The sequence below is a fragment of the Nannospalax galili genome, unplaced genomic scaffold (assembly GCF_000622305.1).
Source record: "Nannospalax galili isolate Female #2095 unplaced genomic scaffold, S.galili_v1.0 scaffold1225, whole genome shotgun sequence".
In the NCBI taxonomy this organism is placed as follows: domain Eukaryota; kingdom Metazoa; phylum Chordata; class Mammalia; order Rodentia; family Spalacidae; genus Nannospalax; species Nannospalax galili.
In genome coordinates, this window is record NW_008352717.1 from 80,906 (window position 1) to 95,302 (window position 14,397).

At 50.2% G+C, this 14,397-nt stretch overlaps 2 protein-coding genes across 9 annotated transcripts in view; one reads left to right on the forward strand and one right to left on the reverse strand.

Annotated features, from left to right (window-relative positions):
* The window catches only part of Mthfr (methylenetetrahydrofolate reductase), a 17,731-nt gene extending 10,316 nt beyond the window's left edge, over positions 1-7,415 (reverse strand). The window contains exons 1-4 of one of the 8 annotated variants that reach the window (XM_017802402.2): positions 7,281-7,415; positions 4,943-5,188; positions 3,239-3,477; positions 2,150-2,260 (exon numbers count right to left, since the gene is read on the reverse strand). In XM_017802402.2, the coding sequence (XP_017657891.1) occupies positions 2,150-2,260; positions 3,239-3,477; positions 4,943-5,175 (583 nt within the window). In that variant the 5' untranslated portion in view covers positions 5,176-5,188; positions 7,281-7,415. Of the gene's footprint in view, positions 1-2,149; positions 2,261-3,238; positions 3,478-4,942; positions 5,189-5,392; positions 5,645-6,126; positions 6,144-7,280 lie in introns of those variants that run through there. The other 7 variants (XM_008849927.3, XM_029554488.1, XM_029554485.1 and 4 more) reach the window with 7 other exon arrangements.
* A 290-nt stretch (positions 7,416-7,705) lies between these two features.
* The window catches only part of Clcn6 (chloride voltage-gated channel 6), a gene marked incomplete in the record, with an annotated part of 36,179 nt that continues 29,487 nt past the window's right edge, over positions 7,706-14,397 (forward strand). Inside the window, 3 exon segments of the mRNA XM_008849928.2 lie at positions 7,706-7,792; positions 8,523-8,582; positions 14,132-14,197. Of these exon segments, the coding sequence (XP_008848150.1) occupies positions 7,706-7,792; positions 8,523-8,582; positions 14,132-14,197 (213 nt within the window).

The following is a 14,397-nucleotide window of genomic DNA, read 5'->3' on the forward strand; positions in this document are numbered from 1 at the left end:
TGTCCTGGAACTATGTAGACCAGGCTGGCCTTGAACTCACAGAGATCTGCTTGCTCTGCCTCCCAAGTGCTGGGATTAAAGGCATGTGCCACCACCCCAGCTTATATTTTTTAAAAAAGAATCATATTACATGAGAAAAAAATCGAAGAGTGTGCAGTTTTGCTTCAAGGAATGAACGGAGTGAATATAGTAACTATTTCAAGCATCCAAAAGGTCTGCCTGGGGGAAAAGGAGTCACCCAGCCGCATTCCTCACTGGCCACCACCACAGTGCTTCTGATGGCGAACAAGCATCGCTCTGCTCCACAAAAAGCTCCTGCAGGGCCAGCAAGATGGCTTAGTGGGTAGGGGCACCTGTGAGCAAGCCCGGTAACTTGAGTTGAATCCTCAGGTCACACAAGGTGGCAGGAGAGAACCCACTCCCATGAGTTGTCCTCTGACTTTCACATGCTGTGCAGGAGCACGCCTGCACGTCCCCTGCCCCATCAAAAGAAAAGAGAGGCAAAAAAAAGTTTTTCCTGAAGTCTGCACACACATATGGGTGGGGGGGTAGTAGGATAACCACCATGTACTCGGCATGCAGATGGTGTTCCCAAATTGTCTGGGAACTGGGACCAGAGGCTCTCTAGGCCTGATGGTGACTTCGTGAACTCTATGACTCCTTCCCTTAATGACCAAATTCAGTAGCAGCCTCACGTGGGCAGGAAGGCTGGGAGACCATAGCCCTAGGCAGCCTCAGGGAGGGCGTTGGTTTCCTTCACCAGCAGTCCAGCAGAACTAGAGATAGCTAGGCAGGGGGCTGACTCGATGCCTGAGCTGTCTGGAAGCCAGGCTGCTTTGCTTGTGATAAGACCACTCAGTTGTAAGCAAGCAGAGTCCTCAGGAATGGATAGAAATAACTATTGTTTCAAAGCAGAAGGGGATCAGATTAGGCACCAGAATTTGTTTTCAGTAGGAGATTCTGAAGCTACACGGCAAAGCAGTGAGTATGGCCAAGCTGTGTTGGCTCACAGCTGAGTTTTGCTGGTTTTTTTTTCTACCATGAGCAGCTGGATCCTTTTTAATCTGCTGACCTTCTTACCACCCACTTTACAGTAAGCAAAGCACAGAAGCACGAGGCAAGTGTGAGTTCACAGCACTGCTAGTTTCCAGCACCTCACACCCACTGCCTGTGTGCACAGTCCACAACCCGCTGCACTGGAGCCAGCAGGAACAGGACAGCGGGCAATGCCTGCTCTTCCCACTCTGCTCAGTGTTTTCCAGTCTTAGCCAGCTGTGCAGCCCTGCTGAAAGGGGCACATGTAGACCTGAAGGACTGGGCAAAGTCCAAAGTCTCCCATGACAATTTTCTTGAAGCCACAAACCTTGTTTTTAAATTTTACTGCTTGACATGTGGCACACAATGTAACCACATTTGTCTATTTTTGTGGCACTGGGGACAGAATCCAGGACTTTGTACATACAAGGTAAGCAATAAGATACAGCTTCAGGTGTTGGGTTTTTAACAGGTTCTTGTCATGTAGCCCAGGCTGGCTTTGGATTTGTGATCCTCCTGCCTCTACTGGCGTCCCCTGCCCCCATGCTGAAATTAGAGTTGAGCTAGCTCAAGTCTCGGTCCTGGGCATTGAGGGCTAACACTAAGAACGGTCAGCCTGGGCTGCGGGCTGGAGCCAACACCAAACAGACAGAGCAGCAGGCCTATCAGACCCACCTGGGAGGCAGGGTGAAGCAGACCCAGAGGGAATGTGGAGGGGCATCAGCGCCTGACTCCTTTCAGTGTCTGGTAGGGTCTGATGCCATTTCCTCACCCTGGTCTTGGGATCCCATGCCCCTGAGTCATAAATGTCCCCCTTTTGCTGGTGAGAAGGTGGGAGCATGGAATTTGGAGGAGCAAAGCTTATGTGTGGGGCCACATACAAGCTTGGTGCAATGGGGGTGGGTGGGGGGTAGCAGGGCAGTCAGGGTTGGTGCTGGGGGGGGCGGCAGGGGAGCACCAGGACAGTGGCATTCGGCTCTGTGTCCTCATCTGCACGGGTTGCTTCCCCCCAGCCCCCTCATCCCTGATCCCTGGTCTACGCAATCACCATATCCTGAGCTGAACACTGGCTGGCTTCCCAGTCTCTCATCCCTTCCCCTCTCTCCCCACTCACCTGCCACACAGATGTCAAAGTAGTCACCAAATTCGCTCCGGATGTGTTTCACCAGGTCTGTGGCGCAGCTGAAGCCTCCTTCCTCTGTTTCCCAGTGGTCACCTACAGGGTCTGTAGGGTTGCTGGAGGTCACGGTCACTCAGTGTCCCCTGACCTCCAGAGAGTCTTTCTGGTCCCTCTACCCACCCCTATACTTGGGGCTGTGGCTCCTCAAAGGCAAAGACTTCCTATTGTACAAGTCTAGTCTGGCTCATGGCGGGTGTAAGAGGAGCTGTGGTCAGCTGTCAAATCACTGAGGGCCGACCCTGTGGATGCTCTGCTGGACCTGGGACCAGGACAACAGTGTGGCTCTGCACTGAGCCTGGAGGACAGAATCGCTGGCCTGGTCCTGCTGCCCCAGGTGTGCTCAGGCACCCCCTCCCTCTGCTCACTCTCCTACTCTCTCAGAGTTCCACATTCTAGGAGGATTGTCTCTTTTTAAATTAAAAAAATTATTTTTAATTTATGGGTATATTGCTTGGTATGTAGGTGCACTCGTTGTACAAGGCCCTGAGAGGTCAGAAGAGGGTGTCAGATCCCTTGGAACTGTAGTTAGGACGGTTGTTAGCCACCATGTGGGTGCCAACCCCGGTCCGTTGCAAGAGCAGCCAGTGCTCTTAACCACTGAGTCATCTCTCCAGCCCTCTAGGAGGATTTTCCACTCATCATGAGAAGAGATCCTGTGGTGAACAGAGACCACAGGATCCCTGCCCACTCTGAGTACCTGAGGTCAGCAGGCACCCAGGTGTTCCTGGGAAAGGAGCGCTGTACTCTGTGATCAGGCAAGGCAGTACCAGCAATTGATGGCACTGTGCAGCCACACCTGACTGATCTACAACCAGGTGAAGAAGTGGAAGAGGTGGTCCCACCTGTATGGAGCCCATGGTAGACTCACTAGCCACAATGCCCACTGATCCTCAGGAAGGGAGAGGAAGGGAGGGGACCCTGAGCATGCTCAGCGTGGGGCCCAGGGAACATAAAGGACTTTTCTGGAAAGAGGAGGCCTTTGGGAAAGCAAGAACCCAGTGAGGAGGGATGCTGGAGCCACACCTCCCCTCAGCGCCAGGATGTTCTTCAGGCCAAGCTCCCTGGCTCTGTGCAGATGGCCCGTGATGTCCTCCTGGCGCTGCTGGCAGCAGGTCATGTGCAGCATGGTTTCCAGGCCACAGTAGTTGATGGCTGTGCTGGCGATCATCATGGAGGAGGTCTCCTTGTCGGAGCCAGGGTCCCCTGCTGGGTGCCAGGTAACATCTATGAAGAGGGGGCCACCTGCTGCCATCTGGTCAAACCTGTAGGGGATTTCTTTCTGAAGTCGGGCTCTTGGGGAAACGGTACCCTCATCTCCCTAGAGGCCAGGGAGCTGGCGGAGCAGAGCATGCAAGTTGGTGCCAGAGCAGCTGCGTTCACCCTCCAGCCACTCCTGCTACTCACTGGCTGTGTGACCTTGGGCACATTACCTAACCTGAGTCTCGGGATCTTCATTTCTAAGACATAGCACATAACAGTACCTACTTCAGAACAACTATGAGGAGTCACATGGCTCCACACAGGGTGTGCTCAGCTCCAGCCCCTGCCTTAGGATTGCTAGGATTATAGACTTGACATGTGACAATGCCACCATTCTGCCTGAATAGCACTCCATACTTCTCGAAATCCTTGCACACTGGCCTTGGCGGAGTTTAAAGCCTTGGTTGAGAGGGCAGGCAGACAGCCACATTCTAGGAATGGCAAAGGAGTGTCAGCAGACACAAGTTTCTTTTGTGCCACCTCTGCAGTCCCTGAGCAAGGCCAAGTTCCCGAACTAGATTCAAAAGCCAGCGTGGGCACCAGCACTTATGTTAAAAGCTACAATGGTATGTTTAAACATGCTGTGTCTTTAACTTCACAAGTTAGGGAGCGAAAGGCACCACTGGTTTTTTCTTGTTGCTGTTTATATGATCTTATGTAGACCAGGCTGGAATCACTTTGAACTTCTGATCCTCCTGCCTCCACTTCCCCATGCTGGGATTACAGGATTGCTCTCACACCTTGTTTAGGCAGTGCTGGGGATCAAACTCAGAGCATCCTGGAAGCTGGGCAAGCACTCTACCAACCCATTTACATCCCCATCCCTTTTGTTTTGTTTTGTTTTTTGAGACAAGGTCTTGGTATGTAACCCCAGCTGGCCTGGCACTCACTATGTAGCCCAAGCTGACTTTGAACTCACGGAGATCCTCCTGCTTTTGCCTTCTGAGTGCTGGGATTAAAACGCATACCACTAAAAAGGACATACACTCTTCTCTCCCTCTTTCTGTGATTCTTGCATGCCAGTAAACACTGCTGAGCTCTCTCCAGCCCCCTAAATGGCACACACTTCGATGAAAAGGTGCCGCAATTCGTCAAGGGCTAACACAACTAGCTGTATTTGATTTGGAAAGGCATTCCAAATGCCCAGCTTGTTCAACACATTCCCTAAGTTGCTGCTTGTGACTTCCTAAACTACAAATGAGCCAAAGAATGCAATCTGAGGTCTGAGAATCAACATTTTCAGGCCCTGAGGAGTGTATCTAAACATATCAGAGGCTGCTTCAGAGGGACTTTCACAGGCAAGAAGTTGTAAGTTACAGAACAAAACTCCCTGCCTGGCCTCTGTTCCTTTCTGTGCCCCACTCATCCCCATGCTTTTTCCTGCCAGGTTAAAGGGCAGCAGTAGCCCAAGGCTGACAGCTCATGCCCCCCCCCAGTTTGCCCCCACCCCTTAACCTCCCAGCTCACATTGAGATGAGGTTAACAGCTCCCTCAGCAGTTCGGGGAGGGAAGAATTCCAGGGAGAACCACTTGTCACCAGATTCCATCCTGCGCCTCATCTTCTCCCGGAGTCTCTCGTGCCGCTCGGGGTCCAGGCTCGGGGTGGAACATCTCGAACTATCTTTGGAGCTCTCGCTGCCACTGCTGCTGCCCTCGGATCGGGGATTGGGGCCGCCACTCCCTCTGGCCTCGTTCACCATGGCTGGGTTCCTGCTGCACGGGATCGAGGGCAGAGGGCATTAGAGGGCTGGTAGCCAAGCCCCAGGCACACCCGACACCTGAGTGGCAGACGCTGCTTTTTTGCTCTGCGTAGGAAGGCAGCCAGCAAGGGTGAGAGAAGCTGACACAGCTCCTAACCAGAGGCTCCATGCGCTTTGCCCCCTGCTGTCGCCTGGTTCTTTGCAGGATGGTCCCTACCAGGCACTGAGACAGCTTCTTCAGTCCATGGATCCTCAGTGACAGCTACCTGACAGAGGGTGGCACAGAGAGCCTCGAGCAACCGGCCTCGGAGGCCCACATTCCCAGTGTAGGATAATGGTGCCCAGCTGGGAGGACCTTGACTTTTCCATGGTTCATCTCTGTCAGCTTAGACCCAGAGTGGGGAACAAACAGGAACCTTTCCTTGAGGGTGTGCCTAACTGGGCGGAGCTGTGACAAAGAGCCCCGAGCAGGAGCTGGGGCCATGCAAAGGGGCGGGAACAAGACTTCCAAGCTGGAGAGAAGGCTAAAGCGCAAGTCAAAGAGGCCGGATGGAAGGAGGGGGATGCGGGTGGGCGGGGAATGCAGGGGTTGGTGGAGATAAGGCCATCAGCCATTCAGGGTCACTGGATTTCCCCTCCTAAAAAAGAACAGCTGCTGTGGCTGGCCCTGCCTGGAACATCTGTTTATAGGTAGTGTGCAAGGGGGTAAGGGGCCAGGGTTTGGCTAGGCAGCCTGATTTTCTGAGTTCATGTTACTCCCAAAAAACCGCTGTGTGGTGCGTTAGAACTTGATGTGGGCTGGGCTGCAAATGCAGGCAGACTCAAATGCACTAAGGACAGGGATTTATGTCCAACTCTGAACAAAGAATGTTCCATCAGTGCCTGCCCTGCAGGCAGCTCCCCCTACAAGTGCCCCTGGAGTCAAAACGATCAGTGATGACAGAGCTGCACCTAAATAGCCCGAGACGGCAACCACAGCCTGGCCAACAGGGCACAGTGCCATGTGGCAGTCTGGCCAAGAAATGACAAATACCTGAAAACAAAACAGAACACTATTCCTGCACAGTAATGGGCAAACACTCAGCAGGTATCTGTATGGTGACGTGGAGCAAGAGATGAATGCCAAGGTTAGGTTCATTCCTTTTGGGGAACTTCCACCCCTAAGCCAGGGAAATTCTCCATTCTGAGCCTCAAGAATCTAAAGACACCCACTGTTCTCTCCCCAGTCACAAAATACACCTTGTTGCAATTAAAGTCAAGCAGTTGATTCCAGACCATGAACCCTGTCTTACCTAGTGCCAACACTGTCTCCACCTGGAGATGCCTGTTTTGTTCTGACAAACTCCCAGGTTTAGAAAGGATTAGTAACGGCACAACAGCCCCAGCCTTCCTCTTCCATTCAAGGGAGGTGATACCTGACTCACCTACTGGAACCAAACCTGGGGAGCCGAGGCACCTACTGCAAATGTTTTGCTCCCCAAGACTTAAGTGTTTGTAGCATGTGCCGTATTTCAACCAACTCCCACCAATTACCCATTTTTAGCGGGGCTCCCACAACACACAAGGTCTAAACTGTCGGCTAATAGGTTTCCCTCTCCTCCTCCTGTCTCTGCCTGAGACCCGGACCAGGGACCCAGTTCCAGACACGCAGCAGTAACAGCCAATACTCACTAAAACCTAACGGGCCAGTGCTGCCACTCCATTCTCAAAAGGCCTCTCCTCTAACTACTGACCGCTTACTTAGATTGTGCCAAACTAGCAGACTCTAAGCCCCCAACTCCAGAAGGGGCTGAAAGGACGTCTGTGCACAGCAGGACGCAGCGGGCACCTGGGCGACAATGCCCGAGGTCCACGGCTCCTTTCCAAGCTTCAAAGACTAGGGCCGGAAGCCGCCTGGGCACTGGGTAGCCTAAGGGATGGGAATCGGGTAACCTAGTCACTGGGTCACAGGCCAGAGCGGGGGATGCAGGTCCTGGCCAGTTCTGGGGTCTGGATCACTGCCCCAGATTCGGGACCCCTTCACCCCCAGGTTCCCCCCATGCAGGGGGGCCCGAAGAGAAGCCCGCCCCTGCAGAGCTCGGGCCGGTCCCCCGCTGTGCGCCCACCAGGAGGCCTCGCTCCTGCAGATGTTCCGGGCGGCGTCTCCCTCCTCGGCGTCCCCAGGTCTCGCTGTCACTCTCCCTCCCGCCACTCCGAAGGCTCATAGCTTCCGTGCCGCCCTAGGGGGCGGAGCACAGCTGCCAGTTGCCGGGGGAGACCGGATGAGGAATGGGAGGAAGCCACCAAAGGCGACAACCGGAAGTTCCGCCTCCAACATGGCCGCGCCCTAAGGTCTCTGGGGAAGCGGGTTCCGGATCGCGTCATGTGATGCGGGCGCTCGCCCCACCCGTCAGCAGCCACTCCCAGTCTCGCGCCCCCCCGCCCAGCTCGAGAAGGCCACGTGACCCTCGCGGGGCCAGTCACGTGAGGCGCGGATCCCGGGTGGGAGGGGGTTGGCCTAGGGGGTCCGGAGTGGCAGCAAAGGAGGAAGATGGCGGGGTGCAGGGGGTCCGTGTGCTACTGTTGCAGGTGGTGCTGCTGCTGCGGCGAGCGGGAAAGCCGCACCCCCGAGGAGCTGGTGAGCGGCGGCGGCGGGCCAAGCTGGGGAGGGGGCAGTTGCTAAGGGACCGAGAGGCGTTGCCGGGGGTGGGGCCGCGCGCAACTGCGCCTGCAGGTGGCTGCGGGTGTGGCCCGGGGACCGCGGTGGCCGCTCCAGGAGCATCCGCCCTTCTTCCCGTGCAGTGTCTGAGTTCTTGTCTCTCTCCCTGGGAGAATCCCTGCCAGCTCGAGTTAACCACTGTATTCTATTTTATTTCTGTTCGGAGTTTTGAATAAAGCATTTTCCGATTGAGTCCTTTCTCAGGACTTTGTGCTAGTGCAGCGGATTTAGTTTCTCCAGCCTTTTCTTATCCTCGCCTTCACCTTTTTCTGGGTCACTGACAACCCAGCCCCTGCAAAGCAACCTGGGAAAACTTGAGCTGTGTCCCCAGAGTTGACAGGGTCCTTCTGATTTCGTATTAGGCCCGTTGTCAGGTGGAACCTGAATTTTTCTCCTTACTAAGCTGCCATCGGACATCTTTCAGGTATCCTGAAGGTGAGCATTAATATTGGGAGAATGTGTCAGTCAGTAGAAATGAAGAGTTCCAGTGATGACCAGATCCCCATCCCGAATGTTTTTTTTTGAAATCTTGCTCCCCTTTGATGATGACTCTAGCTGATTTAGAAGCTAGCAACTGGTTTTACTAATTCTTCCCCTTCTTCCATTCTTAATCAGTAAAAACGTCTCCTCTGTGAATCTGTTTTTCTAGACCATCCTTGGGGAGACACAGGAAGAGGAGGATGAGATCCTTCCAAGGAAAGACTATGAGGTGAGGTCCTCTGCCGCTGTCTAACTAATGTAGTGAGTGGCCTGGTCACTTCAGACCTCCAACCAGAGATGTCCTTTGACTTCCGCTGCAGGGAGTGAGTGGAAAGGGAAAACCGGCCTTCTGGGAAATGTTGTTTATAGCAAGTCCTCACCTTAACCTCCCCAAACAAGATCGGGTGTTGATATTGTAGATTTGTGGCACCTTTGATAGAGAATGTATTAAACTTTTGCAACTTAAAAGAGACCCAGGGTCAAAGGTCCTGGCTATGAATGCTCATAACCTGTTAGGAGGCCTTGCTTCTTTGCCCTATGAAATGATCTTAATTGTAGTTTCCAGCTTCAAGAATAGGGTTGAGAGTGTGGGGCCACAGTGTTCTAGCACTAGCACTGAACTTGGAAGTCTGAGGTTGGAAGATCCCTTGGGTCCAGGAGTCGTATATCAGTGTGGCTAACATAATGAGGCTCAGTAAGAAATGTGTGTTAGTAACGTAAATTCTGTTGGAATGAAACTTTAAAAAATAAAATCATTTAACTTTATACAAAAAGATAAAATGCCCATTCTACTAAATATCTATTTTAATCTCTCTCCTAACTTGATAACAACTTTTGTATTCTCTCTTTTTTGTTGTTGTTGTTTGTTTTGTTTGGTCTTTTTGAGACAGGGTCTCTCTGTAGCCCCAGCTGTCCTGGAACTCACTATGTAGACCAGGCTGGCCTTGAACTCACAGAGATCCGCCTGCCTCTTGCCTCCCGAGTGCTGGGATTAAAGGTGTGTGCCACCACACCAGGCCTTCTTTCTTTCTTTTTTTGAGATAAGGGCTTGCTAGGTAGCCCAGATTGGTCTGGACTGGACAACACTTAGGTAGCCTAGGCTAGTTTCCAATTCAAGATCCTTCTGTCTCGGCCTCCTGAATGCTGAGGTAACAAGTGTTCGCCACTACTCCAGACTCCAGTTTTTAAAATTTATTTATTTTGGGAAATAGGGTCTCCCTATGTAGCCCAGGCTGGCCTCAAACTGGAGTTCCTCCTGGCTCCTGCCTCCCAAGCTCCCAGGTGCCGGGATCATAGGCATATATTACTGTACCCTCGCCACACCTGGCACAATTATACCTTTTGTTTGTTTGTTTGTTTGTTTAGACAGTACCTCACATGTAGCCTTGGATGGCTTCAAACCACCACATCCAGTGCTACAGTGATCTGTTTGTTTTTGTTTTTCAGAGACAGGTTCTCCTGTAGCCAAGGCTAGCTATGTAGCTTGAGGATGGCCTTGAGCTTCTGATCCTCCTGCCTCTGCCACCTCAGTGCCAAGAGTGCTGGGATTACAGGTGCATACCATCCCACCTACTTTATGCTCACTGGGATTAAATCCCATGCTTGCTCGTGCTAAGCAAGCACTCTACCAATTTAGCTACGTTCTCAGCTGCCTTTGAATTTTTTTGTCTTACTTATTTTTGAAACAGGGTTTCCCTGTAGCCCCAGCTGGCCTGGAACTTATTATGCAGACCAGGCTGGCCTTGCTCTTACAGAAATCCACCTGCTTCTACCTCCCAAGTGCCAGAATTAAAGGCATGTGCCTCCATGCCTGACTATGTATTTTATGCAAGCCAGTATGAGCATATGTGTGTGGGTACACACACCATGTGCCTTTGAACATCAAGATAACCCCAGGGGATTAACTAAGGTCATCAGGCTTGGAGACAAGAGCATTTACACACTGAGTCATCTTACATTTTTTTAATTACATTTTTTAAATGTATTTATTTGTGTGTAAATACCAAAGGACAGCTTGCAGAAGTCATTTCTCTCCTATCATGTGGGTCCTGGGGAATTCTACTCAGGCTGGTCACAGGTGCTTTTACCCACTGATCCATGACACCAGTCCTCTTTTGTGGTATAAAGCACAGATTATGCAGTCCTTCCATTTAAAGTGAATCACTTGATGAGATTTTTTTTTTTTTTTTTTTTTTTTTTGGTCTTTTTGAGACAGGATCTCCCTGTAGCCCCAGCTGTCCTGGAGCTCACTATGTAGACCAGGCTGGCCTTGAACTCACAGGGATCCGCCTGCCTCTGCCTCCTGAGTGCTGGGATTAAAGGCGTGTGCCACCACGTCCGGCCAGAAAATAATTTTTTTTTTAAAGTTTTATTTTCACTTTATGTGTATGAGAGTATTGCCTGCATGTGTGTAAGTGTTGTGCAATGCCCTTGGAGGTCAGAAAGTAGCATCAGATCCCTTGGAACTGTAGTTATTGGTGATTGTTAGCTGTCATGTGGGTGCTGGGAACCAAACCCAGGTCCCCTGAAAGAGCAGTCAGTGCTCTTAATTGCTGATCCATATCTCCAGAAAATAATTTTTAAAAAAAATATTTTTATTTATTATTTTATGTGTATGAGTGTATTGCCTGCATGTATGTGAGTGCACCTGTATTGTGCAATGCTGCGGAGGTCAGAGGAGAGCTTCAGATTCCCCTGGAACTGGAGTTAAGAATGGTTTGTAACCACAATGTGGATGCTGGGAATTGAACCTGGGTCCTCTGCAAGAGCAGTCAGTGCTCTTAACCTCTGAGCCATCTCTCCAGCCCTCCAGAAAATAATTAAAAAAAAAATTATTTGTGTGTGTCTAGAAGAGGGTATTAGAGCTGGAGTTACAGCGATCCTGCTGCAGGTGTTAAGAACCAAACTCGGGTGTTCTGAAAGATCAGCAAGCACACCTAACCAGTGAGCCATCTCGCCAGCACCCAATGATTTTTTTCAGTTTTGTATTTTGTTGTTTGTGTTTTGTGTCCTTGTCACCCCAGCTGGCCTAGAACTCAATATGTAGACCAGGCTGGCCTTGGTCTCACAGAGATCTCCTTGCCTCTGCTTCTCAAGTGTTGGGATTAAAGGCATGTGCCACCATCCCCAGTCTCATTTTTTTTTTCAGAGTTATTTTTTATTTATGCGTTTGTGTGTGTCATGTGTATGTAAGGTGCCCATGGATGCCAGGAGAGGGCATCAGATCCCCTGGTGCTGGAGTTACAGGTTGTGAGCCAGCCAACATGGGTACTGAGTACTGAACTTGGGTCCTTGGGAAGAGCAGCAGGTGCTCTTAACTGTTGAGCCATCTTGCTAACCCTTTTCTTAATTTTATATTAAAAAAAACTACCCATGGGGTTGGGCCTTATATGGTGGAGTGCTTGCTTAGCATGCATGAAGCCCTGTGTCCCACCCCCATACTGCATTAAATTGAGCATGGCAGTGCACACTTGTAATTCCAGCTCTTGGGAGGTAGAGGCAGAAGAATCAAAAGTTCAAGGTCCTCCTGGGATATAATAGTAAGTTTAAGGCCATTCTGGGCTGCATGAGACCCTCTCTAGAAACAAAAACAAAATGTATACCACAAAAGTAGTTCTGGAGTGTGGTGGTACACCCCTTTAATCCCAGCACTCAGGAGGCAAAGGCAGGTGGACCTCTGTGAGACTGAGGTCAGTCTGGTCTACATAGCAAGTTCCAGGCTAGCTGAGGCTGCAGAGAGACCCTGTCTCAAAGAGCCAAAAAAAAGGAGTTCTGTACCTAGGTGTGAACATCCAAAACACTACCTTAAAGATGTTTCTCAGACTTTTTTTTTAATATTATTTTTTATGTGTATGCGTGTGTTGCCTGCATGTAGGTAAGTGCACCCGTGTCGTGCAATGCCCGAGGAGGACAGAAGAGGCTGTCGGATCCCCTGGAACTGGAGTTATGGACAGCTGTTAGCTGCCATGTGGGTGCTGAGATTCGAACCCAGGTCTTCTGCGAGAACAGTCAGTGTTCTTAACCGCTGAGCCTAATATTATTTTTTATGTGTTTGCGTGTGTTGCCTGCATGTAGGTAAGTGCACCCGTGTCGTGCAATGCCCGAGGAGGACAGAAGAGGCTGTCGGATCCCCTGGAACTGGAGTTATGGACAGCTGTTAGCTGCCATGTGGGTGCTGAGATTCGAACCCAGGTCTTCTGCGAGAACAGTCAGTGTTCTTAACCGCTGAGCCATCTCTCCAGTCCCCTTAGACATTTTTTATATTACTGTATATGCCTAAATTTGTTAACTCAAAATAAGATCATGTTACACACTTTAGATTTTGTTTTTGTGCTACTAGGACTTGAACCCAAGGCCTTGCCCAGGCTAGGCAATCAGGTAACTTCTCTACACTGAGTTCCAGCCCCTTATTATACATTTGATTCTACATCTTTTTTTTTTTTAATTGATTTTTTTGATATAAGGTCTCCCTGTAACCCCAGCTGGCCTCAAACTCGCTGTATTGACTAGACTGGCTTCTGTCTCACAGAGGTCTGCCTCTGCCTCCTGTGTGCAGTGATCAAAGGTGTGTGCTACCACACCTAGCCTACATCTTGCTTTTTTATTGCATCATCATTTCTTTTAAGTAAATTTGGACATTTTCCATATCTGATAGTAAATACTCTGCTATAATGATGTGATTGCTACCTAGTCTTGTGTTTAGATATATGGTAATTGATTTTTGCGTCTTTTATTGTTACTCCAGGACTCATAAAAAAAGAAATTTCGACTTGCTCTCAGCAGTCATAGGGGTAGATTAAATTGTTACACATCACACCTGTATTTGGCTGACTTTAACCTAGTGCCCAGGACTGAGGCCACCAGGCCAATGTCCAGCTTGCTCATTAGCTGATGTTGCAGTCGAGCTTGTCACAGGGGAGGGAAAGCACAGGTTGAACTGTTTCTTCGTTGAGAGCCTTGTGCTTCTCTTACAAGACCTAGAAATAAAAGAATTTCCCTTCGTACTCTCCTCGGCGCACCTGCAGATTTTTCTCTGCCCGTGTTCTTCCAAGTGTGGCTGTAGAACTTGAAGGAGCTGGCTGAGTCTGTGCCTCTTCTGGACATAAGTCAGAACTTGCTTTTAGAAATATTCTCCATCTGGGTTTGTCTTGTGACTGACCTCATTTTCATAGAAGCTACTTATGAAGAGAATTATAGTTAGTTCAGCTGCTGGAATAACTTGGTTCTGGTTAACTGAAAGTTTTGTTCACATTTAACGGAGCATGTTAGGCAATGCTGGCGATAGCTGAAGGTCTATTTTGTAGAAACAGGGAAAATCTTTTTGCAGTGTTGGGGATGGAATTTGCTCACTCAGGCTAGACAGGCACCCCACCACTGATCTACATCCCCTGCCCTAAAAACATGCCATTTAAAACTTTCTCTTGAGAGTCAAATGTGGTGGGACACCCCTTTAATCCCAGCACTCCAGAGGCAGAACAAACGGATCGCTGTGAGTTCCAGGTTAGCCATCACTACATAGTGAGACCCTGTCCTAAAAAATGAAAACAAAAACAGCTTTCTTTTAAACATGAAGCTGGGCTGCTGGGCCCCACTGCACATGCGAATTGCCTGGTGGTCTCATTCAAGTGCAGTTTCAAAAGCTGCAGGCCAGTGGGGTCTGAGTCTGTATTGTGCAGAGCCCTTCCTAGAATTGCAGATAGATGCCTATCCTCCGAGCAGCTGGAAGCTGGAGCTTTGTCCTGGTCGTGGCTGTGCCATTTCACTCCTGTGTCCTTTCAGAGTTTGGACTATGACCGCTGCATCAACGACCCTTACCTGGAGGTTTTGGAGACCATGGATAACAAGGTAAGTCCCCAGCTCCTGATTTCTTTGGACCAAGTAGGTCCTCAGACAGCTTATTTTTCCATCGAAATGCCCCAGTGCCTGTCCTTTCTCCTTGGTCTTTAAACCTTTTCATGAAATAGTAGCATTTAAGTCCCTAGATCTGGGTTGGAGAGAGAGTTCATTAGTGAAGGTTTCCCCTGCCAAGCCTGAGGACCTGAATT